Raw genomic sequence first — 27,906 nt, 5'->3', positions numbered from 1 at the left:
CCATTTATTAACCAAGCATACATTTGATAAAGACTTACACACACAAAAAAAAAATATATATAAAAAAATCCTGTTGGATAGGGGTGAAGGGGTGGGCAATATGACCAAAATCTAATATCACAATATGAATAATTATTTCACGGTAAAGATATATAGTTGTTTTTGATTTAAATTTAATACCATACCATTTATTTAGAATTTTAGAATGTTGTCACTTTAAGAGTTGAAAGAGTTTTTAAGAGTTTCTTTTCGCTGCTGATTGCATTTTAACACCTTAAAAATCACGTTTTAAAAAGGCAATGCTTAAAAACGCATACTAATGATAATTTTTTGTTTTTGTGACCACTTAGCACAGCAACGTCACAAGAGCGTCTAACTGCGATAAAGATAATAGTCCAAAATCTCAACCGGCTGACAAATGTCTACCGTTATATCGCCCACCCCTACTGTATTTTAAAATAAAAAGGTGTTGTTGGTCCAAGAAACTACAAAATTTAAAAAAACATTAAAAAAAAAAACACATGAGATCTGATACAAGAGATCAAAATTTAAGCTTTTATTTCCAGGTATTTCCATCTGGATCTGACACACAACTTAGAGGATAACACCTTTTGTTTGAACCCACCCATTGCTCATGTGACCAAAAGTACTGGAACGTGACTGACAGGTGTGTTTTGTTGCCCTGGTGTGTCCTATTATATTGATTATTCAAACAATAAATAGCACTGATTGTCTGTGCTCAGTTTCAGATTTGGATTTTGCCTGTGCAGACTGCATTTAAAGTTAGCTGTGTAACCAACATGAAAACCAAAGAGCTGTCTGTGGGTGAAAAACAAGGAACTGTGAAGCTGAGAAGACGGAGAATCAATCAGAGCTATTGCACAGACATAGGCCCTAGCCAGTACAACCATTTGGAATATCCCGAGGAAGAACGAAACCACTGGTGTACTAAGTAACAGACCTCAAACAGGTAGACCAAGGAAAACATCAGCAGTTGATGACACAAACATTGTGACAGCTGTAAAGAAAGACCCTAAAACAACTGTTTGTGACATCAGCAACAACCTCCAGAGCGCAGGAGTGAAGGTATTACAATCTACTGTTCGCAGAAGACTTCGTGAACAAAAGTACAGAGGGTACACCAGAAGATGCAAACCACTCAGAATAAGAGACAAGCCTAAAAAATTCTTGGACAAAGTTTATGGACTGATGAGACAAAGATTAACCTTTACAAAAGTGATGGAAAGGCTAAAGTTTGGAGAATATGGGATCTGCTCATGATCCCAAACATACAAGGCCATCTGAAACACAGTGGAGGTAATGTCATGGCTTGGGCTTGCATCGCTTCTTCTGGGATGGGCTCATTAATCTTAACTGATGATGTAACACATGACGGCAGCAGCAATATGAACTCCGAAGTCTACAGAAATATTTTGCCTGCCAATTTACAGAAAGATGCAACCAAACTGATTGGTAGATCCTTCATCATGCAGCAAGATAATGACCCAATAGTGCCAAAGCAACTAAGGAGTTGATCAGGGGCAAAAAGTGGAAGGTTTTAGACTGGCCAAGTCAATCTCCAGACTTAAACCCTGGTATGCATTTTACCTGCAAAAAAAAAAAAAAAAGAGACTAAAGGGAGAAACCCCCAAAACTGAAAGAGGCTGTGGTGAAAGCCTGGAAAAGCATCACAAAAGAAGAATGCAAACGTTTGGTGATGTCAATGGGTCACAGGATTGATAAAGGATTTGGAACTAAATATTAAGTCTTATTCACTTAAATCAAGTTTAAGTCAATCTGTTCCAATACTTTTGGTCATATGAGCAATGGGTACGTTCAAACAAAAGGTGCTATCTTCTAAGTTGTGTTTATCAGATCCAGATAAAAATACCTGGAAATAAAAGATGAAATGTTGATATCTTGTCTCATATTCATCTTTTGATGTAAACCCCAAATGTCTACAGCAAAAAATATAGGAAATTGGCCTCACTGTTCCAATACTTTTGGAGGGGAGTATAATATATATATATATATATATATATATATATATATATATATATATATATATAGTTTTCTGGGTGTGCCCTTTTTTAATCTAGGTAATATATTAAACAATAACAAGTATTTAGAAGACTTCTGACATACCGCTGGAAACAGGCAATTTTAGCTTGAATGAAAACACAAGGAGGAGTTTCTTGAAGCTGTAAACCACACACATACGGAATTGCACAAAAATAAAAACAGGGAAAGACTGCAACTGAACCACTGTATGAAAAACAACATACTTTAATCTGGGAAAACAAAGAAACAAACAAACTAAAAACACAATTAATAAAAAAACAAAAAAGAAATCAGGGGGGCACATTTTGTTCCTCAAATGTTTGAAATGTCTCATCAGGCTTTTGGCACTGAGCGGGGTCGCCGTCACTGTAGTGAGGCGCTCCTAACACACTCTGCCTTGCAGGGTGACCTGAGTATCAGCACAGTGCTTGTTTTTCTTCATCCTATCACATTTTTCTAAACATAGTCAGAAAACATCCACTTCATCAATTTCAGCAGTTCAAGAAATCCGATTTTTAAAACACAAGGTATATTTCCTCAATTAGATGTCACAAACTTCACTCTGGATGTCACTGAGCCTTTTTAATGTTGGATTTTTGCCTGCAAAACAGACTTATCCAACTTTAAAGTGTTTTCTGAGTCAATATTATTGCAACGTCTGAGCATGAAAACATCTACTGGAAGTTTGCGGCATGAGAGGTTTCAGACATTTGGAAGACGAAATCAAAGGGTCTGGGTGCAGGTTGAAGGGGAGGACAAGGATAACGGTAGGATATGAAGTTGCACAAGTTGCATCATGTGCTCAAAGCAATTCATTCTTTAAGTAAGGCCTCAAACATATCAATAGATAAAGTGACAGACATGTGCTTATCCATTTTATATTGTGATCATTTTGAGAACAATGTCAATTAACCCAATGGATTTCGGATGAGAACACAATGCAACAACGCAGCACTTAATAATACAAACATGACATTCATTTAGACAAAAATGAAAAAAGAAGTACCCAATACAACATTATTTAAACAAAAATTCAGTTAAGGACAAACCAATAGTGTAAACCCTTTTAAAGACTGCAGTTATAGAACTGGTAGTGGTTGACCTACATTAAGGTGTATTCGGTACCTCTCACATTAGGGCCTCTACCATTTTAGTGAAAATGTGATTCATAGTAGTATTAAGCCTCCAACATACTCTAAGCAAACCTTTGCTAAATGTGTCAGAATGCATATTTGTAATGCAATGTGTAAAATGCATTATCATTACTTCTGCAAGGGCCACTATAGTGGTCAGTTATATTTTAAGTCAACAGCAGAACAACCATATTTACAATCTTGCAAAGCAAGTTAAAGTTAGTTAAACTGTTGATGTTTATAGCTAGTTATCTGAAATATAACCCATCAGGTTTAATGGCACAGACATTTTAAATTACCAAGGTTTATTACTGCCACAATAATGCAAGAATATATGCTATGTATGTACAACAGGACAGTGTGCCTACGACATGTTGGCTAGGCATCTGTGTTTTTGTACTTGCATAGAGTATGTTTCTAGCCTTAATGTCATTCACAGGGGTGGTTACTACTGCTTAAAATAAGAAAATGTAAGGTTTGCATGTATTGGGATTGAACTAACGCTCTACAGAATTCATGTCTATAAAAGCATAAAACCTAAATGTTCCTGTGAGTTAACACTGAGTTAAAAACAAGGATAATAACGTATGTCTATTCATAGAATAGCATACCCCTCATTTCAGACTCACCCTATTGCCAACGCAACAAATGAGACAAACCCTTAACATGGCCCTGAGTGCCTTACCGTGGGGAATTAAATCCACTGTCCACAGTCACACTGCTGGAGTCCATACTGTCCAATCGGGTAGAATGGACTGATTTTTGGCTGTTGTTGCTCTCACCTTCCTTGGGACTTAGAAAGGTAAGGTTCTTCTCAAACTTCCGTTGCAAATCCCGCTCTTTCTCCCGTTCCAGCAGCCATTGCATTGTCCCTCCCTCTTCTCGGACTTTCTCCTCCACCCGGTTCTTATGACTAGTCTCCTCAGAGTCATCATCTGACACGTTATAATAGTCGAAGGTGGTTTCTGCGCATGAAGCCTGCTCCTGAGCCGAGGATGGTGGCACGGTCAGTGGTAGAGGTTTATCAAAATGCTCCTGAGTCTCCAGGACCTCTGTTGACTTGGTGTGAGAGGACTTACCTATCGTACCTGGTCTTGAGAAGCTATTCTCCACATAGTCTGGAGGTTTGAACAAAGTCTCTTGGCTGTAAACCTCTGGCATTTTGTCCAAGTCACCTGAGTCGGGATTGTGTTGGTGCAACAATCGTCCATTGGGGAGGTGCTCAGGGGTTTGGTTCGTTGATGCTATAGAAATGCTACTTTGTCCCTTTGCTGACTCCTCTTTATATTCTATAGGGTGAGGTGGCGTAAGATGAGGGGTCAGTCGCTCCGATGAGATTCCCTTCCAGACACTATCTGTAAAGTCATGGCTGGGTTTTGCAAGAGAAGGTGGGGCAGAGAGAGAGACTTCATTTGCTGCAGTGCACTGGAAATAGTCGTCTACTGGTGTTTTGGGAGAGCAAGTCTTCAGGTCATTGTAAGCAGGAAGACTATCCCTGCTTTTACTCTTCTCCAGCGTCCGGTAAAGTACAGCATCCTCTGAGGATCCTCTTCCAACATCAGGCACACAAACATCAGAGTGTAATCTAGCAGCAGAGAGCATGATGCGGGAATAGTGGGTCGCCTGCGCAGATGCCCTCAAAGTACCATCGTCAGTGTAGTACCGACTCCTGTCATCGGGACTACACTCAAAGTCCTCTGGGCCTCCCAAGTATGGACCACCTAGTGGTCCCTTTGAGTTGTCCATGGAACGTGACCTTTCTTTGGCCTTGTCCGACCTCTCATTTCGTGACTTTCTCTCTTGCGTATGACTATGACTTCGGTGGACTTTGGAATGTGACTGTGCCCTAGAAGGTTCTGGGAATGGCATTTCTGTCCGCCGCTTTGCCAGTTCCCCAGAAACATCCCACTCTGGAGCGGTGGTAAAGTGGGACTCCACAATATTGGGGTTGCTGTGAACCATATACTTCCCCCTATTCCGCTCCATGGACATCATGGTTTCGCGTGGAGAACGTACCAATGAGGAGCTGTAGAATCTGTAATCCCTATCATAGGTTATGTCCAGATTGGATCCTTCAGACGGATCCCCCCTGGATGCACGTGTTTTGCTATGGGAACGCGAGGCCTTGCCCTGCTGGGCCTTTCGATGGCTGCGGCTCCTCTTGCTGCGGGCGCTCTGCTGAGCCGAGGAGTTGGCTTTGTTCCGCTGTGCCTTCTCCTCCTCCAATCGCTTCATTACAGCTGTGTGGCGAGCAAGGTTCTCCACCGTGAGATCTGGGTTGATCCGACGGATGATCTCCATCTCCACCTCTCTAGGAACAGTACTGGGTGTTTCCTCATCCCGCAGTGGCCACTCCTCAGGTGGGAACTGGGCTGAAAATGTGGCTAGATGTTTCGTCTTGTCCTTCTTGAAGCTCAACCTGAACAGCTTCAGGCCGAACTTCTTAGACTGCTTCTCCCCGCTGCTGCTGCTTCCGTCTTTGTGTTTACTGTTCGTCTCCGTTTTAAATGGAAAACTAAGCGAACTCTTACTCTTCTCTGATGGCTGCTGCTGAGGGGTCGGAGACACAGGAGAAGACTCTTTATGCTCCTTAGACCTTCTCTGTAAGGTTGAGGTATGCGTACTAGGGATGTCCTCCCGGTAGCTGTTGTTGTAGGAGTCACTGTGGTTCTTGGGGTGAGGTCTTTCCCGGACACATCCTGAAGTGGAGGGTGTCATGGTACTCGAGTGAGGAGAGGTACACGGTTGCTGCTGCTGCATGCGTTCCGGTATCCTCTCGTCCAGGTGGTACCACTTGCTGTTAGTCCTAATGAGGGAAGGCGTGATGAAGTATGTCTGCTGGGTAACAATGAAATAACCCTCTGGGGTGGGATAGATCTTCCGCTCTCGGACCAGCATGTTGAGCGTATGCCGTAGGATCTCCATACTTGGAGTGGGGACGCCTACGGATAGAAAGAGACAGAAGACAATCAGGTCCAATGCTCCAAATCAAATATCTTTATATCAACAATATCCATATTACACTTATAATCACAATCTTGACTGTACACAAGGTGCATTTGTACTTGATGACCAATATTAAAATGGGATTTAAAAACTATCAAGTAATTACAATTCTTCCATTTGTGACAACTAGGGGTAGGTCGATATACTGGTAGTCACGATTAACTGTTACAGATTAATCAACCGTAGAGATTTTCGATTGTCATCTCTATCATGGTTACAGTCATGTGATGTTGCTGTGCCACATGGTCATGAAAACTTATCGTTTACACACATTTTTTAAGCATTGTGGTTTAAAAAAAGTGATTATAAGCCATTGAAATGCAATCAGCAGTGAAAGGGAACTCTTAAAATAACAGCAATCTAAAATTCCTGCTCTGTCATTCATGTCAATCAAACAAAAAAGAGATAGAGAATCTCTCACTGCTCTTAACAATCACTTTTGTAACTTTAATAAGAATATATATTTAATTTACACAGTGAAGAATATGCAGTGTTTTTATACATTTGATCAGTGAGTTTTTTTTTATTTAGGTTAGTATTTGTTTTTGCGATGCGATACACTGGCGACAAGAATTATGAAAAACAAAAATAACTACACAGTAATATATATTGTTAGTAGTTACCGTGTAATAAAATGACTTGTATCGTAATATAAGATTTTGGTCATATCGCCCTAATAACTGTATTTACTGTGCATTATTCATTGCCTGCCCTCCATGCCTGGTTGACTGGTTTCACAGCTTTGCTCCTCTGTTGGGATTACTCCCCGTTACATCATGGAGTTCTTAAAGCCAGCCTAGTGTGACGCAATACACCCCCCTCCCACCTACTGCAGCTAAAATGCAGCAGGCAACACCCCATTCAAACATCAATGTTTTGGGGGGAGAGTCTACAGTTTATGTCTCTGTCTGCTCTATATACCTCTGTGGTCCAAATAGAGATATTTCTGTGCATTTGTGATGTCACAGTTCTAAAAGAAACAACAAAAGTATGTGAGCATTTTCTCCACTCTTGAACTCTTTTCAAACAGTACAGAAGCCTCAACATGTGTCAAAATATGGAGTTAAAGAATCGCTTGATCACAGTTTTGGTTTGGCTTTGTCATTTACATTTGTAGTCCAGAGCACTTCTATATGCAGACACTGAGGTGGAGAAGGGTTGCTTGTACTTACATCATAGTTGCTGCTTAGTTTCTCTGTCTATGAGGTGCAATCCTAATTCAACCTTACAAACACTCTCTCCCTCACTCACACACACACACACTTAAATGACTGTCTAATCCAATCGAGAACAACAGCCTTTCACTTAATGCAGAAATTCACTTTGGTTCTAAAGGTCTACAGCTGTTGAGTTGAGAAGTTCCTCAACAAGATCTTCTTGAAAGATGCGTTTCATTCAAATTACTATTGAACAGGTTTACAAGTTTGTACACACCTATTCCTTATTTTTTATTAGCATTAATAAAATAGTTTTCAAAAATATGAAATAAGACAAATGGAAGTATTGAATGGGATGGGAACATGACCCTGACTGCAGACATTTTTATGTTAAACTGGTATAAAAAGAAAAAGCCATCTCAATATGCATCAACACAGACAAATGTCCATTTTTTCTAACCCAATACTGGGAAACACTTCAGAGTGTTTTATAAAAAAAATAAACAATAATAATTCATCACTAGCACCATCCAATAAATGTGTACCCTAAGACACCAGTCTAATCCTAAAATCTCCATTAACTAACTATTGACCATTTTTCTTTCATTAAGTGTAATGATACACTCCTACAACAAAAGATAACAACTTTAAATGGATACTCCACCCCAAAATGAAAATTTTCTAACTACAGGAGCGAGGTGAGCCACCTGGCCAGGTGGTGCAGTGACAACAATCTCTCTCTGAATGTTGAGAAGATGAAGGAGATTGTTGTTGACTTCAGGAGAGTGCACACTCAGCATGCTCCTCTGACCATCAACGGTGCGTCTGTGGAGAGAGTGAGCAGCACCAAGTTCCTGGGTGTGCACATCACAGAGTACCTCTCCTGGACTGAAAACACTGCAGCACTGGCCAAGAAAGCACAGCAGCGTCTCTACTTCCTCAGCAAACTGAGAAGAGCCAGAGCCCCGGCCCCCATCATGTGCACCTTCTACAGAGGCACCATCGAGAGCATCCTGGCCAGCTGCATCACTGTGTGGTATGGCACCTGCAACGCGTCCTGCCGGAAGACCCTTCAACGCATGGTGAGAGCAGCTGAGAAGATCGTTGATGTCTCCCTCCCCTCCCTCCAGGACATTTATGGAACCCGTCTCACCCGTAAAGCCATCTGCATCCCAGGTGATCCCACGCACCCGTCACACAGCTTTTTCAGTCTGCTGCCATCAGGGAGGAGACTGCGGAATCTCCAGGCCAGGACCAGCAGACTGAAGGACAGCTTCATTCATCAGGCTGTCAGGAAGCTGAACTCGCTCCCAAACTTGCCCCCACTTGCCTGAAGGACAGCATGAAACTCAGAACCCTGAACCCCCAGTCCCTACCCCCAGCTCCCACTAACACACTGGAACATGCACCAGACACTTTGTACAGCATTGGTCTGCTCACTACCTCATTCAGCAGTTAACTGACCTCATTCAACTACCTCTTCTGTCAATTTAAATAAAGAACTGCTCTCTGAGATTTTTGACACTTTAATCAGACTGAATAAGCTCTTTTGCACTACAATCATTATATCTGCACTGTTTACTTTACTGGTTTGCTCTATCTACCATGTGCCTTGTGCTGCTTTACGTATCTTTCTTTTTTACATGACCTATTTGTATATTTGTATAGTTGTACTTTATATTTTATTATCATCTGTATTTAATATTCTACTGTTAGTGTTATCTGTATGCACCAAGGGTCTGAGAGTAACGCAATTTCAATTCTCTGTATGTATGTACTGTACATGTGGAAGAATTGACAATAAAGCAGACTTGAGTTGACTTACATCATATGTAATTTAAATGTGATAGAATTTTTGTTAGTGTTGGATTGACTTTTTTTGATTTTTTGGATGAAAACCAGGAGGCTTGTGACTGTCCCACAGACTGCCAAGTAAAATACAATGTCAAGGTCCAGAAAAGTATAAAAAGCATCGTCATACTTTTTGTATGTGAATAAAACAAAAATAACGACTTTATCCACATCAGCGTAGTGCCATTTTGGAGAATATGAGCTGTACGGAGGCAGCATACGCACATCTGTGTCAGCCACGACACAAGGATGCACTGTTTTCTTTCAAATCAAAGTGTAAATATACGTAGAAAATGTGTTTGTTTTGGCTGAGATAGAAGAGGATGTGCTTATTGTGTATGTGTAAGTTTCTGATTATTGGCACTACGCTGATGTGGAGTGACACAGAGGAGGCAAATTGTTGAATAAAGTTGTTATTTTTGTTTTATTCACATACAAAAAGTATTGTCATCGCTTCATAACGTCACTGTTGTGTTACTGATTGAAGATCTGATGGCAGATGGACTATTCTGACGATGCTTTTCATTCTTTTCTGGACCTTGACAGTGTATTTTACTTGACCAGTCACAAGCCTCCCGGTTTTCATCCAAAATATCTTAAATTGTGTTCCGAAGACAAACAAAGCTTTTACGGGTTTGGAACGACATGGGGGTAAGTGATTAATGACAAAATTTTAAGTTTGGGATGGAGTATCCCTTTAACTCAACTAAACTACTACTACTTTTTTTTCCCCTTTTAGATTACACAGAAAAAACATCAGAAGAATATACTGAGCCTGTGTCGCAGAACTTTCAATCTCAATGTTTTACGTTCAGTTGTTAGAAAAAGGGTGTATTTTTTCTCCAAACAAACAGACTTTGAACTGAATTGGAAAATGAGGAGCCAAGCAATAATAATATGATGCTGTGTGCCTCACTAAAATAAAGACTTCTTTTTATGACAGGATCTATGCAACATCCTTAGCAGCTTTCTCCAAAATAAACATCAATGGATTTGAAGCCAAAACCGAAACTTCATGGTGGGGGGGGGGGTTCTATCCTGCAATACTTGCAGTGAGATGAGCTGCTACATGAGTCATATGAAAATGTGCTCTGTGGAATAACAATATTACATTTCAATGATGCCTGTATGCTTTATTTGTACAGCCAATGCATCCCATATGAGTCTTTCTCCAGCAGACTTTTATCTGTCTAACATAAAACAATCCCCATTTGACTTTTACAAAGACTCTGGAATGCATATATACAGTACATGTTTTATTTTGGCAGATGCTTTTATCTAAAGTGACTTACAACAGTTCAAGGTTACCTTACAAAACGATTCAAACCAAACCAACTCAGGTACCATATTAACACACAGATTTTGACCTGCCTTCTTGATGCTAGTATTATTGTCCAAGTGGAGAGGTTATGATCCAGGTGTGTAAACATACAGCTTTGTGTTCAGGGCGTGAGCAGAAAGGATGAGGTCGTGATTCTATAGCAACCTCACCATTCCCTACTGATTCTATAGCAACCGCATTTGCCTCACAACATAAGGGACACAGAGCTCATTATGACTCAGCATCTGCTGCATCTCTTCAGCTCACTCTCACATGACATAATCAACATCACACTTATGAGCTGCTGAATCTGACAAATCTGTTTGGCACAAAAAACATGACTGACATGTAACAAAACAATTACGGCAGTGCCAATACAATTTGGGCTAGATAATATATTGAATAAACCACAATATATTTGCTATGATTTTTCTAGACATGTCATATTAACCAATATTGAATATGGCAATCTTGAATACAGCAATTATTTTTTTGCCATCAAATTTACTAAAGACCAACTTAATCTTTCGTTGTTTCTTGCATATTTCACCTCTGATTTAAATCACGGCATTAAAATATTTAATGCAGTTAATGCAGGGGTGGAGTTAGGGTTGGTTGTCCCACCCACAACTGCTGCTTCGGTCTCTTTTTTTTTCCATGACAAGAATTGCTTTTATTCTGATGCAGAACATCTTTACGATCAAATCAAACAAGAGATTTTTCAGATGTGCATTTCAACTTCACCTCGGCGCCAGGCGCTAGTCAAACGACGTGGAAATGGTACAAGGAGCTTCAAGAGAACATCAGTGAACTGTGGTCAGATGAGATGTCAGGCCATATGTCAGTAAAAGCTAATGTTCCTGTCCTGCCAGGGGTTATACTGTGCTCGAAGTAAATGCTCTTCAATTTCACACAAAAATATGATGGCGCGTGCTGTAGTCTGTATCATTTCATATTAAAGTGTGAATGAAACTATGAGCATGCGTGTCAGATCAGTGTCACATTCAGCAGCAGCAGCTCTTAAAGTAATAGCAACCAAATAACCTAATAACCCAGCTGCTGTGATGTCTGTTAATCAAAGAACAAAAGAAAAAGCAGAAAAAAGTGGAAATCAATCATTTTTGTAACTTTAAGGATTCATATATTTAATTTAGAATTTAGTGTTTGATAACTTTAATCAATTTCTATAAATAACTTGCTGAAGGGCAAAGGTAAATGTGACATTTATCAAAATATATACTAGGTCTGCCCCCTAATAGTCAACTAATCGTTAGTCAATTAAAAGAGGCTTGGTTGACCAAAATTGTATTTTTTTTTATTTATCTGAAATATGTAAGTATTAGCAACTTTACATGGCCGCTCAATCTAATGTTAACCTAGAGAAATGTGTGCTGTGTGGCATGTGGAAGCTGAACAGTTGCGATCACTGCAGGACAGATGGAGGCCTCTGTGTGGTCACTTGCTCTTAAAATACTCCCTTCATTTTTGGTCATACAGATAAGAGTAATACATCTTTCGTATCTGTAAAGACTCTGTTTATTTGTGTGCACTCACAATAACAACAAAACCCACTTTTGTAAAATAAAAGCAAACAGGCTTTCTGCCGTCTTGGTCTCTGTGTACTCGAGCGAGAAACTTTGTGTAGGCCTATATCTTTGCCTTACAGACATTAAAAATATAACTATAGAGAGTGAAATGTCTACTTTCAAATTAACCAATTAAAATGGAATACAAATATTCTTAGATTATGTAATCTGTATGAAACATGCATAAAGGTACATCACTACTGTGGAGATGAGTTAAACCTAAAACAAAGCAAGCACTAAATTATCAAACTGTTAAAATGTTAATGCAGTCTCCTTACTGTTTTTCCCCGACACATTCATAATCATTACTTCTGCAGGGCACTGTGGTAAGCTTTATGCGTGTGCTTGAGTGCTTATTAGGCTATGTAGGCAACTAAAGGCTCATTATAATAATTTAACTGGTTTATTAATATACGTACGATTATTTGACTAGTGCATAAAATGAACAACTATTAGTCGACCAGGAAAATCCTTATATATACACTAGTCAACATTTGAAGTGAATCAAAACCTTTCATCAAAGTTGTCCTGAAACCAATATGCGTTTCTTTCACAATTCATACATAACATGTAAATCTGTTGCTGGAGGAATGGCAAACCATTCCTCAACACAATATCCAAAAATTTATCTCAAGCATGCACAAGGCATTCTGAGGCTGTGATCAATGTCAGAGGTGGTAACACTGACTTATGGCTGGTTGTCTCAATGCATAACCTTTGTTGTTTCTTGTTCATGACTTATTTGTTGCATTTGTGAAACCATGCAATTCATAATTGTTTTACAGTACGAACTCAGATTTTTGATCTGCTGTAACGTGCAATAACATCTTGTTTTGTTGAACCAAAAAAGCTTTCTTTACCGCTTTGTGTCCTGCTTCAAGCTCTGACGCTCCACACAGAGTGACTACAGTACAGTACAGTACAGTATCCAGTGCATCACCATTATGACCGTTGTGCTGGCTCCTTGAGGCATTCCAAAGACACTACACTGCTGCACTACAGGCAATAATGTTTAAGAGGCATTTCTAGTCCATTGTGACTTTAGGTGAATCACAGAAGTACTGAACAACCAACTGTTTTTTTTGGTGCACTTTTGTCTTTACGAATGTGTGACAAGCCACTTCACACCTTGTGACAAACAATCATGTCTGGGCACCATCAAAAGTGATGAGGAATGCAATTCCAATCATGACAACATTGATTAATAGCAGACTTAGCCTACATGTTATACATTAATTTTTGAACAATACCTGTTCTTGTCTTAGGACAACTTTGATGAACTTTTTTTGACCCACTTCAAATGCTGACTACTGTATATATAAAATAAATGTTAAAATAAATAGCTCTCAATTATACACTGTAATGTTGAATGGCTAAGTATTAGGAAAAAGAACAGTTTCCAAGTTGTCAGTTTTGTTTAATGTTGGTATCAGTGATACTCGCCTTCAGTCATAAAAAAATGCCATTAAATAAATGTAAAAAATGTACTGACTTTATGTTGTTTCTACATTGATTTGAAGATTGAATGTAAAATTATTTCATAGTTTAAAAACTTTAATGTTAGGTGGGATTAATTGCACTTAAGTGCGAATAATTAAAAAATTGTGTGATTAATTAATGTTTTCATCAATTGACAGGACTAATTATTATATTTAAATAAACAACTAAAACCGACATTTCATTTAAAAAAAAATTGTTTGCGTCACACTTTAAGTCTATTCATTCACTATGTATGTGTGTACTGTTAGCATTTTGTTACGACCACATCCTCTGAGAAAATACTAAAACACATTTTCCCTCATAGTCCAACCACTAATTTCAGCAAAACATCATTATCCTGTGCTGTGTTTCTGCAAACGCATATAACAACGGATGTTAAACTTTCCATATCACAGCTGTGACCACATCATTGTTTATAAAGCTCCAAATATGAGACTTTACCCAGACATTCCAGTATATGGCTATTATCATGTGCAAATGGCTGTGTAAATGGTTACAATTTGTGTTACTGGCCAAAACTGAAGAAACTGAAATCACTAAACCATTATAAAACAGATTCAGCATGTAAAATGTACAGATGCTTTGAGCAAAAAGAAAGATTCAAAAAATAAAGATGCAAATTGTAGCACATTTTGTGATCATTATGAATTTTTTGTATTGTGACATTACTTGTTTTTCCTTCACTGATTTTCTGTGATATCATTGAAGGACGTTACCTGGGAAGCATGTTGCTAGGTGTTCGATGAGAGTCTCTTGTGTGACAGTCTTACGAGCGGAGTTCATGGCAGAAATGGCCAGGCACAGGATTTCTCCCAGTGGGATGAACTGGGATTGGCTGATGGGAGACATGCTGATGGGAGACACATCACCTGCAAAGGACAAAGATCAAAGGTCAAAGATTCACTCAGTGTAGCAGAGGTGAAAAGTTAAAAGGCTGCAGGCTTTAATACAGAACAGATATCATGACTTAATAGAGGAACTGATCAAAAGTTATAATGTGTAAGGTCATGTTTAAACACACACACACACACACACACACACATACAATACAATACAATACAATACAATTAATGAAAAACAATTAATTGCCCAATATTTCACCATTTTGAGATTATCTTCATCTCTCGATATAATCTCTAAAAAAAGGTACTACTTTGGATGCAAAGATAGCAATAAAGTTCTGGCACAAAACGATAAGTCAACATTTATTGTCATGTTATGGCAAATAATAAATGGCTGTTATTCAAATTCTCCATTATGTGCTTAAAAACTAAAATAATAATAAAAAAAACACTTAAGACTTTATTATAAAAACAATAGAAAAGATTTTTCAAAAGCTAAAGAGTTTCAAATGAAAAGTGCATTTTTGCAACACATTATAACAGAGACTATGAGATTTGAAAAATATTATATTTAACAATGTTTTTAAATTAAAAATGAGTGCTTGGTGATAGCAAAGAGCATGAGGTAAAATGTAACCTAAATGTAATCTAGTGTAATCAGAATGCAATCTAAATGTAAAAATGTGCAAAAATGAGCATGCCCAATTAAATATTAATTAATAAAAAGGTCACTTATACCAATATGGTGGCAATATACTGTTCATACCTAGATATTTAAGTAAGTATTTACTTCATTTCAGCAATTTTTCCTATAAATCACATTTGCTGTCATTATTTTGTATTATGTATATCAGCATTATACTGGTCGCAAATATTGGCAATGACATTTAAAAAACCCTTATCAGTTGACTCCTAAAACACACTCTCAAACCACACCTGGGCAAGAAATTGCTGGCAGTGCAACAAAAAACACTTTCCAACATTTTAATCTTCAGTCTCTGTTTTTGAAAAGCGCTGCAGCAGAAATGACAGATCCCACCTTTAGCCCGCTGAGATTAAATCTTTGCCCTTGATACAACTCTATCATCCTTTACTGACTTAACACTTGCTCTCCGGACCGACCCACATTCTGTACTACTCAAAGACCTCTCCCAAAAATAGCACAGAACATCTGGTGCTAGGACCTCCAGTACAGACCCTGGAAGAGACAACCAGAGGCGGCAACACAACCAGCCAGCAGGCCTTGGCACCTGGGTAAGAAGCTCAGCATGGATCCCTGGCTCTAAGAATCCAAATCGGGCTTATCATGTGTGCAAAGTGAGGACAGAAACATACTGGTAATGCACCTTCCTGGCTGGTGAAGAACAAGGGTAAGCTGATTAAGACAAAACACGTGCACAAAGTGAACTAGTGTCCATGTGAAGATGGAAAGCAACAATCAGACACTCTGGGGGTGGGCAGACTGATAAAGATGAAACACTGATCTAAGATCTGTTTGATGCAGGTTATCAGGGACGGTAGATACAGGAATCTGATTGTAAATTAACATGAAAGGTTATGTTTCTTCTAGCGGAGACATGAACTGTAGATATGCATAGGTGTCCCATTTACACTCTGGCCTGGTGCCAAGAGGTTGTCAAACCTGCTCAAAAAACCCAGGTGTTCACGTAACACGAGATTAACAGGACACTAGACAAGTGAGCAGTTTGGGTTCAAAGGCGATCCCAGCACAATCATATGTAGAATTAAGAATATCCTTTAGTATGAGGTCACCTGAGAAATATCAGACTTGTGCAAAACAAGAGTCTAAAGACGTAGTGAATATAACCTGCACAGACCACATACTGCATGCGTACTGCACATAAACATGCCAATCGCTGGCTGAAACTTGCTTCATTTACCCCAAAACAAAGTCATGCTACAAGGAAGAACTAAATCAAATAGATTTGTCTAGGTTAGTTGCATTAAATCCTTTGAATATACTCAGTTTTGAGGCAAGTAGTAGGAATTCAATGAGACATCCATGAACATTAAATTCTGCCCGGCCAAAAGCAGTAAAGTACAAATTATTTTCCTGATGCAGAGAAAAGTCTTCATATGTCAAGTCAGCATTGCAGTGAAATTATCTGAATTGGTAACAGGGTTAATAAAAATAACAAAAACGAGTTTAATCACTTGAAATAAAATAAAATATTCAAACCTTTGAACTTCTTTTATTTCAGCTTGTTGCCAAAGCAACATTTTATTCAGTTCAACCTGATGAACTAAAATAAGCTTAAACTGAAATAAACACTGTATACTATTTTTTTTTAATTGTATGTATACATATTAAAAAAGATAAATAACAAAAACAACAAAATTACTAAAACATTAACTAAAATTAAAATGAAATAAAACAAAATCTATAAGCAGCAGGTATCATGAACTTACATTTAACAATCGTTCATGAACTATTGTTCATTGCTAATATGTATTCAACCATAATACATTAATGGTTAAACTCAATTTAATTTGAAAAAGTATTTAAAGGTAAATATATATTTTAAAGTATTTTCTAATAAAGTTTTTCTAACAAAAACCAATGAAACTGTACTCACTTTGCATGCTGGTCCAAAAAAATAAAAATAAAATAAAAAAACTCTTTCTGAATAAGTGGGAAGTTGCTGGCCAGAATAAGCTACAAATTGGACCAAACTTTAATAAGCAAATGAAAAGAAACCGAGAATAAATATAAACAAATACATTTTTAAGCAAAAGTCACTTAACTAAACAAAACTTTAACTAGGCTTAAACTGCCTAATCATGGATACATTTAAGTCATTAAAAGCAGTTTTCTCATCCTCATGGGTGTAGGACTCTCTAACTCCCCTGAGAGATATTTTACGCCAGACCACCTCTCCTCACAGACATTGACATCACTGTTTACCTTCTCCTTCCAGGAAGGAGCTCCAACCGCCCGACTGGGACTGCGGTCCTGCGGCCCAGTCACTCGTGACCACAGACCCTGTATAGTAAACACACTGCAGTCCAAACATCACTTCGCCAGCGGCCAGAGCGATTTCTCACAGTTCATCACTATCATACATCTCACACAGAGCTCCTCAACTAGAAAACCTTATCTGCGTGTAGAAAAAAAAAGTGAAGGGGACACATAAGTCTTATCAGGGTGGATCATGAATAATTAGGTGATGCATTTTTTTTGATTTGCAAATCAACTGATTTGCTGAAAGGCAGGTAAGAGGGACTTAAGCATTGCTTCCCATTAAAGCATACTACAAAGTTTAAAATAAAAACAAATGCGCTATTGAGTCACTTCTAAAAATAAAGCTCCCATCGAGAAACTAAGAAAAAGGCAGGAATGATCCAAATCTTCAAACCCTCATTACGTTTTTCTTCACCACACAAGTGTACTTTGGCATAAACACTGTTTTCAGATCAAGCTGGGTCTTATTCCAGAAAAATTGGTTTCATTACACAACAGCAGTAGTGAAAGAGGACAGAGGGGAGGAGCTGCTCTCTGCATCCTGAGTGAGCTTTGATCTCTCTGATGGTCCATGCGTGTTGTGATGGTGGTGATAGCATTCAGCAGCTCTCTGCATTACAATGAGTCCTGAAACTCAAACATCGCCATCAAACTGTCATGCTGTGTTCGGACTAAAAGACTAGCGGCCAGAATTACTAGGAGACGAGAAAAAAAAAAAAAAAAAAAAAAAAAAAAAAAAAAAAAATTATGACAAATCATAATTGTCGATTATTCCCTGGAAATTGTAATTGCGATTATTAATCACAATTCACATTGAATGATGTTTATACCATTGTTTGATGCAACTGCATGCCGTATTTTTATATGAAAATAAACAAGCTGAAAACACTCTAACTGAAAAACTTTGTGCTTTTCTATAGTATTAAGCCTGAAATGTCAACTATACATCGGACTGGTTTCTTCTTTAAATTATAGAAAAGTAAAAATATGAATGGTATTATAATGTTATACTAAAACTAAAATTAAAATAATGGGAAAAACCCTTAAGATAAAATGTAGAAAGAAAAAAATGCATCTTAAGCACGCAGAATAACATAAGTGGACTCAGAACAATTAATTGCCGCTTTGAACGATTACGTAATTGTGGCATCCATAATTGTAATCGTGATTAGAAATTCGATTAATTGTGCAGCCCTAAAACAAACTATGGTTCATTTCAAGACAGACATCCCTGAGAATAATAACTCATAGCTCAGGGAGTTGGATGTCGACAAATTATTAAAAGTACCAGTTCATCTGGGTTTGTTTTCCTGCCCAGCTCCTTAGATAAGCATGTTCAACTATGCATACATACAGTTGTGGTCAAAATTTTACATACACTTTGCAGTATCTGCAAAATGTTAATTATTTAACTAAAATAAGAGGGATCATACAAAATGCATGTTATTTTTTATTTAGTACTGACCTGGATAGGATTTCACATAAAAAGGTGTTTACATATAGTCCACAAGATAAAATAATAGTTGAAGGAAGGAAAAACGATGCCTTAAGAGTCTGGAGGTGAAAACTTTTTGAATTTGAAGATCAGGGTAAACTGAACTTATTTTGTTCAGAAAGTATTTTACTGTAGCTTCTGAAGGGAAGTACTGAATGAATCAAAAAACAATATTTAAGCAACATTTTCAAATCTTTATTCTGTTTAAAAGTTTAGATCCCTCCTCTTATAATGTATAGTTTTCCCTTCTGGATGTGAAAACATGGACCTCAAATCATAGTTATTGTTGGAAAGGGTTCAAATATAAAAGAGATGCTGGAAAACCAAAGAATTTGTGGGACCTGAAGGATTTTTCTGAAGAATAGGCAGTTGAACTGCTCAGGACAAACAAGCGACTCATGAATAACTATCACAAACCAAAAAAAAAAACAAAACAAACAATACTGTGTTGTAACTGGATGATCCACAGCTGTTTAAGAATTTAGGGGAAGTGGTGGCCTAATGGTTAGAAAGTTTGACTCCTAACCCCTAAGGTTGTTGTTTCGAGTCTTGGGCTGGCAATACCACGACTGAGATGCCCTTGAGCAAGGCACCGAACCCACAACTGCTCCCCAGGCGCCGCAGCATAAATGGTTGCCCACTGCTCCGGGTGTGTGTTCATGGTGTGTGTGCACTTTGGATGGGTTAAATGCAGAGCACAAATTCTGAGAATGGGTCACCACACTTGGCTGTATGTCACGTCGCTCACTTAAAAAATAAAGGGTATGTAAACTTTTGAATGGGGTCATTTTTCCTTCCATCAACTATTATTTTCTCTTGTGAACATACTTTATGTGAAATATCTTATTCAGAACAGTATTAAATAAAAATCACATGCATTTTGTATGATCTCTCTTATTTTGGTAAAAACAGATACTGCAAAGTGTATGTAAAATTTTGACCACAACTGTACATTATACTCGCATTAGATATTATATATTATTTAGAATATTTCAACTTCTTGATTGTTTGCATCATCACAAAATGTAAAATATATTAACATCCATCTTTAATCTGCTTAATACAACTGAGGCACAAATATATTAAGATATTATAAGCATTAACATCATAATCTTCTCTGTGTATTTGTGAAAAGCAGTATACAAATAAATTTGACTTGATAAGATCATTTGCTTGTGAATTTAACTACACGGAAACTAATGATCATATTATGCTTTACTTGGCACATTATTACAAATTATCATAACTATTTTTTTTTTACTTATCAAGCACATATTGTTACTACAGTAAAACAAGGGTAAGTTCAGAATTAGCTATTAATAATATAAACAGAAAAGTTCTGAAAGCTGCTTGCACTAAAATATGGTTATACGTTCATAAAAAAAAATGTAAAGAGGAACAATTCTTACAAAAAAGCTTTTTTTTTTAAAATTACTTTAGATGTCAATAGCATGAGCATGCATGATGCATATGCATTCAGTACCATGGTATATATTAAAATACTATGGCACTGCAAACCGATATCATCGTGCAGTACTTTATAGTAAGGGAAGCCTTAAACTCAAAACAGAAATACTGAATTAAACTTCCAGATGCCGTAGAAACCGTAGAAACTTTCACAGATAGCTGGGAAACCAGGAAGTGACCTCACATGCAACAAAGAGCTGCATTATCAGAAGCAAAATGGAAAACATGTGATGTTGCTGTCAGCTTTAACCCCCAGCAGGGAGACAGGAAGAGAATGGCAGACATTTTCAGACCGTCCTGCTCCATTTGTCCACCCCCACCCCCCTCTAACAGTAGGCCCGGAGCAGGGGGCTCGCCTGATGGCTGATGGGGGGGGAAGAAACAGACACAAGTGCCGAGGGGTTAAAAACATAGTCTGTTTTTATCTGATCCCGCCTGCAACAGCTGCATCACAGTTCTGGTGAGATCAGCACGTCCCCGATAGGGTTAATACAACACAAGCATGCAAAAGAAAAAAAAAAGCCTGACATGACACGCAGAGAAAAAGAGGATGATAGAGAGACAACCATCCTTGAACGTGAATGCATTTTGCTCCAGAGGCGTTTTCGCCGTCAAATAATGGAGGAGGAGGTACGCAGGAGACACGCTCACGCCTGACGCCGCAGTAGTAAACAATCACCCCACAGCTTGGGCTCTTTGTCCAAACACTTCCCGATCAACCCCACCCCCTCTTCTGTGATTCATTCTGACAACGCCACGGCACACAGCCTAATTATTGCATGCAGACGAATCAGCCGTGCCTGCGATGAAAGAGAGAAGAAGATTAAGCTCTACCTTGGTTTATTCCGTGCGGCTCCAGCTCCTAAAATCCAAGCAGACTTTGAGATCCTTCCGAGAGCCTTCCACAGACAAATGAGCATTCACTACAGGGTCTTACCCAGCATGCTCTGGTCCACACAAAGAGATAGGAGGTGTGACCAATCACATTGGGGCTGAACTTGCTCAGGTTTTTTTTTTTTTGGGGGGGGGGGGGGGGGTCCTTACAACACTTGCTCACTACCAGGAATGCCCACTGACACAGTCTAGTGGGCGGCCCTTTCGGAAAAGGTTGTTATGGTAACGCATCCCTGTTGAACATACCTAGTACATGTTCATCCGCTAGCCATATTTTCTCTCTTTCTGATGCTCAGCTTCCACAGATTTTCCTCACATTCTGCTAATTAATAATTAAAGGAGTCAGGCTCAATGCAGTCATTCCTATGCAAAAACTGTATTGTGAGGAAGAAGACACACACACACACACGTCGAATGACATCACGCATCACAACCGTCCCGAATCCAACGTCACTTCCATCTGAAGGCAAACGATGAGTGTGTATCGCCATGGTAGCTGTTAATGTGGCAAGGGGGTGTGAGAGGAGGAGCGGGACGGAGAGAGGGGGAAGGGGGTTATCGCTGGGAGAGGGGGAGGGGTGTCTCTTAAAGGACACATGGGCGATCACAAAAGGCTCAGGCTTTATTCAGAAACACAGAGGATCTGCTGTCTCATGCTGTCAGCCCCTGAAATTAATTCAGGTTCCCAGGGCTGACTGACAGGATAACCTATAGAAGGAATCGTTAATCACTTTGTGAATAAATACCTCATGTTCAACCATGGTAAAGCCCTATTTCATAGAAAATTGAAACTGTGTGTTATTTTTTTACAACAGTCTTATTTGCAGTTTTAATGGGAAAGAATAGACATTTTTTAAAAGCATTTTAGAGGTTCCTTTTAAGGCAAGTAGCAATATTATTTCTTATAGCTAGGGCTTTGTTCAAATCAGTAACCCTAAATAATATCTAATAACATTCTTTCAAAACAAATGCTGTTCTATTCACACTTTCTCTTCACAAAAGAATCTTGAAAAAAAACGTATCACAATTTCCAAAAAAAACAAACAGTTATATAGAAATAATATTAAGAAATGTTTAAATGTTTAAATCAGCATATTATTATGCTTTCTGAAGAATCATGTGACACCGAAGACTGGAGTAATTATGCTGAAAATTCAGCTTTGTGTCACAGGAATAAATTACATTTTAAAATATAATAAAGCAGCAAAACAGCTATTATTATTAGTTATACATATTTATTATTAAATTGTAATAATATTTTGCAATATTGGTATTGTTTATTTACACACATAATATTGCAAAAAAAAAAAAAAAAAAAATCCAAAACAAACCAAATGCCAAATTCAGTATTGTATCTGGTTGGTATTGAAAAGTCCATTTTTTAATTTTACGCAAAATGCGATATCCGCCATGTTATTCTGTCATCTTTCCAAACCGCGACAAACACCAGTCTCCTTTCTCTGCAGAATGTGATTCATCAGCTCAACCAATCACAGTGCACCATTCCACACATTATAAACCATAACTGACAAGCTACGCAATATCATGTTCATAATAGTAGATGAATCGCCTTCGATTATGAACGTGATATTGCGTAGCATGTAAGTGACCTACGACTCCGTGTATTAAATGCCGCTCCATCTGAAAGCATGTAATGGAGATTTACTACTGATCACAGAACCGGCTTTACTGACAAATGCGCATGACATTTTTTTAAATTGTTATTATAACCCAAAGATGCTATGTGAAAGTTTGAAACAGAAAATAGTGGTTTTCATCTTGCCACTTTCTTTGCTGTGAAACACAAATGGGCAAGAAAAAAAAATAATGAAAAAGCTATAGGGAGACCTATGGGAACCCAGTATCATGACAGCAACTTTAACACAGGAAAGCACTGTTGCATTATTATAGCAATCTGAAATTGTGATTTAAAATGTTAAACTTGCCATAAAACCAGAACCAGAGAAACCACAAACTGAATCACTTCAGGGGGCTTATATCATATGAACAACTGTTTAAGTAGAAATATTCAGAAATAGTCTGCCACTTTTCTGGCATTCCAGATACAAATTAAGCAGTTTAGTCCTATAAATATTAATATAAATACAGTAACAAATGTCTGTGCTGACAATAACTTTTCCTGTATGCACTAAAAAAATAAATGCAAATACTCACTGTTGATTAAAAAACTAAGACACAGAGGCACTACTGTAAACACACACACACACACACACACACACACTCACACACACACAGAGCACAAAGCAGTTGTCACTCTGGTATTGCATGTCAAGACATCTAACAGGAGTGACCAGATGCCACAACAAATCTTATAACTTGTGTTAGGGGGTGGGACTAAACAATGAGACAGTTGTTTTATTAAAAAGGAGATTATCTTTTCTCTCTAGAATTGTTTTACCCAATTTGAAGAAATGAAATAACCTAAAATGCACCAAAAATATATATTTTTTTTTGCCTTAAATCAAAAAGTGTGCACACTTAGGCAAAAAAGCCAAAAAATTTTACAATAGACCCAGTTAAACTTATCAAACATCTCCCAACACAAACAACATTTACACAAAGGTGAAGTGCCATTTTTTTTGTTCAAATTCTCATGAATCCCTGCTAAATGTGGCGAGATAATTATAAATAAGCCATACGCTGATTTCCTCAAAAGTGTAAACAATGTGACAGAAACTCGTTTGAAAACATTCATAATTTTTGTAATTCAATTCACCTTGAATTGCTTATACCATCTGAACAGTAGCCCTGATCCTCTAGTTGCTGTTATGGTTGTAACACTAGATGGTGGTAACAGGAAGTCTAGGCCTGCAAGATAGTGAAGTTGAAAGCAATTCCTGCCACAGATCTGAAAGAATTCCAATTTTTGGCTACTTCTTGCAAATCTTGCGTCTCGTCTCCAGGATGGATCAAAACATCCAAAAGCTGTCAGGCGGCATTTTTCTGCAACTCCACTCAAATTCGTGTGGCAGCATGTTTATGCCCCATGGATCTGCCTGACTTCAATCACAGCACAACCTAAATGAATGAGATGCGAGTCTCTTAGAAAAAAGAAGCTCAGACTGTTTGGCACGTCTTCCACAAAAAAAAAAAAAAAAAAAAAAGAGACTAGGTTTCATGGCTCTGCTCAAGGGGAGACATCAAAGAAAACGAATTCTAGCTCAAAATATGACTGCCCTCCACATACCCTCTACAGATCACTATAGTACTACGTCTGTGATGCAATTGAAGCTGAAAACATCGTAATCGGCCCTAAGATTTAAATATAATACAGAAATCATGGTGACCAAATGATCCTATTGGCAAGTAAAGGTTTTGATGTAAATGATTGCAGCTCTATAGCCAATACCCCACAGTGCAGAAGGGGCTTCCGTTAACTGCTTTGTCATTCAAATGAAACCCATTCAACAGACAGAGTACTATGACAACATTAAACAAACAAACTCAACCAAACAAATACATGTTTGATATTAAAGACCCCATGAAAAATTGGATTTCAGTCTATGTTTGTTAGCTTTGAGGCCACCTATTTGCTATAGTGAAGTTGTAAACTAATAATGTACAATCTTTCTCATCTGGGAAAACACTCCAAAAATTTGAATGTCTCATCCTACATTTTGCAGTTTTTTGATAATGTCCCTTCTCCAATATAACCTTCTGAATTTTCCATGCATCCAGTGAAAGCAGAAATAGGAAAAAAAGAATGCTGTACAATCTACTATACATTTTATATGAAATTATACAATTAAATGAAAAAAAAAGCCTAAAAATTAAGATAATTAAAATAGACAATTTATTAAATTTGAGAAATGCATTTACTTTATTGAAATGTATTTATATTAAAATTTACTTTTAAAAATATTAAAGTATTTATATTTAAAATTATTTATAACATTAAAAAATTATAATATTTAATATTATAAATAAAAAAATAGAGTGATATACAGGTTTTCAGATTCTTTTCTATCAAAAACTCAAGTGCTTGCTAGAATGATATCACTAAACTGTTGCATGACCCTGAGGATATGACACTTGACTCCACCAATGTAGTGCAAACACTTAGAAAAGGTGTGTGTATGAATGTGTGAGAAGTATTTACATTGTCCTCCCACCATTAAAACAGACTGGTTCTTTGCTTACCAAAAAGAAACTCTGATATGGCCCTAAAAAAAAGAGAAAACCAACAACAGGCATCAATACAATTTCTTTTTAAACCACACAATCTCTTTCAAAGAATGGATAACTGCACTGTCTGAGCCCTAAAAGTTTAAGAAATCTGATTTTAAAATCAACTTTACTTTAAATGCCTGGAACGCAGCTGCAGGAATGAACTGAAGATCTGTGCTTTAAACAAACAACAGCAACATCTAACAGAATAGTAAATGTGATGCTTGGTTGTGCAAAAGTCTCTTGATTCTAAACTGATTCTGTCAAAAGGTTAACTCCTTCAAGTAAACACTGTGAATCATACTAATGAGATACTAGCATAACTTGTCCCTGAGCTGTAATGCGTAGCTCAGATAATAACAGCAAGATTAGATTCAGCTCTGATGCCGGACAGAACTGAGGATTTGACTCCTGTCACTCTACATGGAGTTCCGGATTATAAAACACACTAATCTCTGTGCTAGTGCTCCATATCTCTGATGATGATTTGGGTAGTTGGTTCACTCTAGTTATTCTACATATCAAAGAAATACAAACCAAGTAAAGTTGTATATACAGTATTGCACATTTAATTTAATGCATACACGTGTATTTAGACACTAGTATCTCACAGACAAGTTGCATGTGAGATACTATAAGCAGGGCGGTAAGCTGCATGCTCTGCAGCTATAAATGCACAAATGCATCTCACACACACAGCTGCTGCAGGTTTCCATTCATCATTTAACAAATGTTCTCCAGTGTGCTGGAGGGTTAAAAATATATGCTGAAATGCACAGGGCAAATCATGCACAGGCAACAGTTTCTCGAACACGGCACATAAAACAGGTCAAAACACCAGCAGATACACTCTGTGTCCTTTCCACTTGATTTAAATATGCATCTGACAATTCTGATAATGGCATGAAAAACATTTAGTGCTGTCAAACGATTAATCACGATTAAATATATAAATATAATTAATATATAAACATAATATTTCTCTTAAATATATATGTGCATGAGTGTGTATTTATATATACATATTAAATATACACAGTACACACATACATATGTAAACAAAAACAATTTTTTTTTTGGATGCAATTAAATCGCCATTAATTGTTTGAAAGCACTAGAAACATTAAAAGAATAGTTGACCAAATATAGAAATCATTTACTCATCCTGAAGTTTCAAACCGTATGAATTCCTATTGCATGAATTCCTTTTTTTTTTTTTTGGAGAAGAATACGCTGGGCTGGGGTCGTCAAGATCCAAAATTACAAAAAAAAGAGTGTCATAAAATTAGCTCATATGCCATTTATTGAAAGTCTTTTTAAGTTAGAACAGTTTCGTATAAAAAAAAAAAAAAAAAAAAACAGAAACGTATGAGAATCTTTTTAATGAATCTAGTCTGCCGGATCTATTCACAACTCTTTTTTAGTCTGTTCAAAATGTTCATTTTTGGGTAAACTATTCATTAAAGCAAATGGATTACCACATCTTTGTGAAACCAAAGTATTGATGTCTTTTTAATCAACATTTCTTCTTGCATCCCATGACTGAAAAACACTCAAATAAACCCCATTAACTAATCATATGAGCTGAGAACAAATTTGTCTCATCTGCCTGGGTGCATATGAAAGATTTATTGAGATATTCAAAAACAGACATTAAAAAGTGAGTATGTGTTGGGGTAAATGTGCGAGTACGTTTGTGTGTTTCTCCACAGGGGGCATTCTTGCATCAGGCAGCCAAGGGGCTGTGGTGGGTTAACGGGTTCATTCTGTATCCCAGCATGCACTGCTGCATCCTTTATGCCACAGTGTATGCGTGGGAGCCGACATGTCAGTAGGAGATGATGTGTATAGGTAAATGTACGTGTGCATATGTGCACATGTCCAGTGCAGTCAAAAACAATACTGGAATTTCTTTCGCTGATGTTGAACATCCGATGGATTCTGGTATAGACACTGAAATTCATTCGCAACTGCATCATAACAACGGCAGGGATAACATAAAAATATGCTGTTAACAGTGTTAACATCTGATAAAGCCAATATTGACAGAATTGCCAATAATGATTGCTCAGGCATCGCTCAATACCTGAGGCACCAATGGATGTCATTGCACATTAGTCATGGGTCACGACGGTCAACTAATCAACTGTGTGTCCGAAAACTGACTGGTCAATTAGCAAGCTCAACTAGTTTATCTAGACTTCTCCCTGCATCCATCCATCCATATACATTACATTATATTATACAAACACCACCATCCAAAGGTTTGGGGTCAGTATGTTTTGTTGTTGCTGTTGCTGAAAGAAATTATTACTTTCACTCAGCAATCCTTTATATTAAATCAAAAGTGACAATAAAAGACATGTGCAAAAGATGTCAATTTCAAATGAATGCTGTTCTTTTAAACATTCCATTAATCTTG

At 37.6% G+C, this 27,906-nt stretch overlaps 1 protein-coding gene across 6 annotated transcripts in view; it reads right to left on the bottom strand.

Moving 5' to 3' along the window:
- The window catches only part of stox2b (storkhead box 2b), a 72,577-nt gene that overhangs the window by 3,354 nt on the left and 41,317 nt on the right, over positions 1-27,906 (bottom strand). For 2 of the 6 annotated variants that reach the window (XM_042738046.1, XM_042738047.1), the window contains exons 2-3: positions 14,332-14,484; positions 3,880-6,136 (exon numbers count right to left, since the gene is read on the bottom strand). In XM_042738046.1, coding sequence (XP_042593980.1) covers positions 3,880-6,136; positions 14,332-14,484 — 2,410 coding nt within the window. Of the gene's footprint in view, positions 1-2,270; positions 6,137-14,331; positions 14,485-17,383; positions 18,141-21,236; positions 21,393-25,429; positions 25,527-27,906 lie in introns of those variants that run through there. The other 4 variants (XM_042738051.1, XM_042738052.1, XM_042738049.1 and 1 more) reach the window with 4 other exon arrangements.

Source organism: Cyprinus carpio, chromosome B14 (assembly GCF_018340385.1).
Source record: "Cyprinus carpio isolate SPL01 chromosome B14, ASM1834038v1, whole genome shotgun sequence".
NCBI lineage: Eukaryota > Metazoa > Chordata > Actinopteri > Cypriniformes > Cyprinidae > Cyprinus > Cyprinus carpio.
The sequence above is the reverse complement of the archived record's forward strand: the minus strand, read 5'-3'. Positions and strand labels throughout refer to the sequence as shown.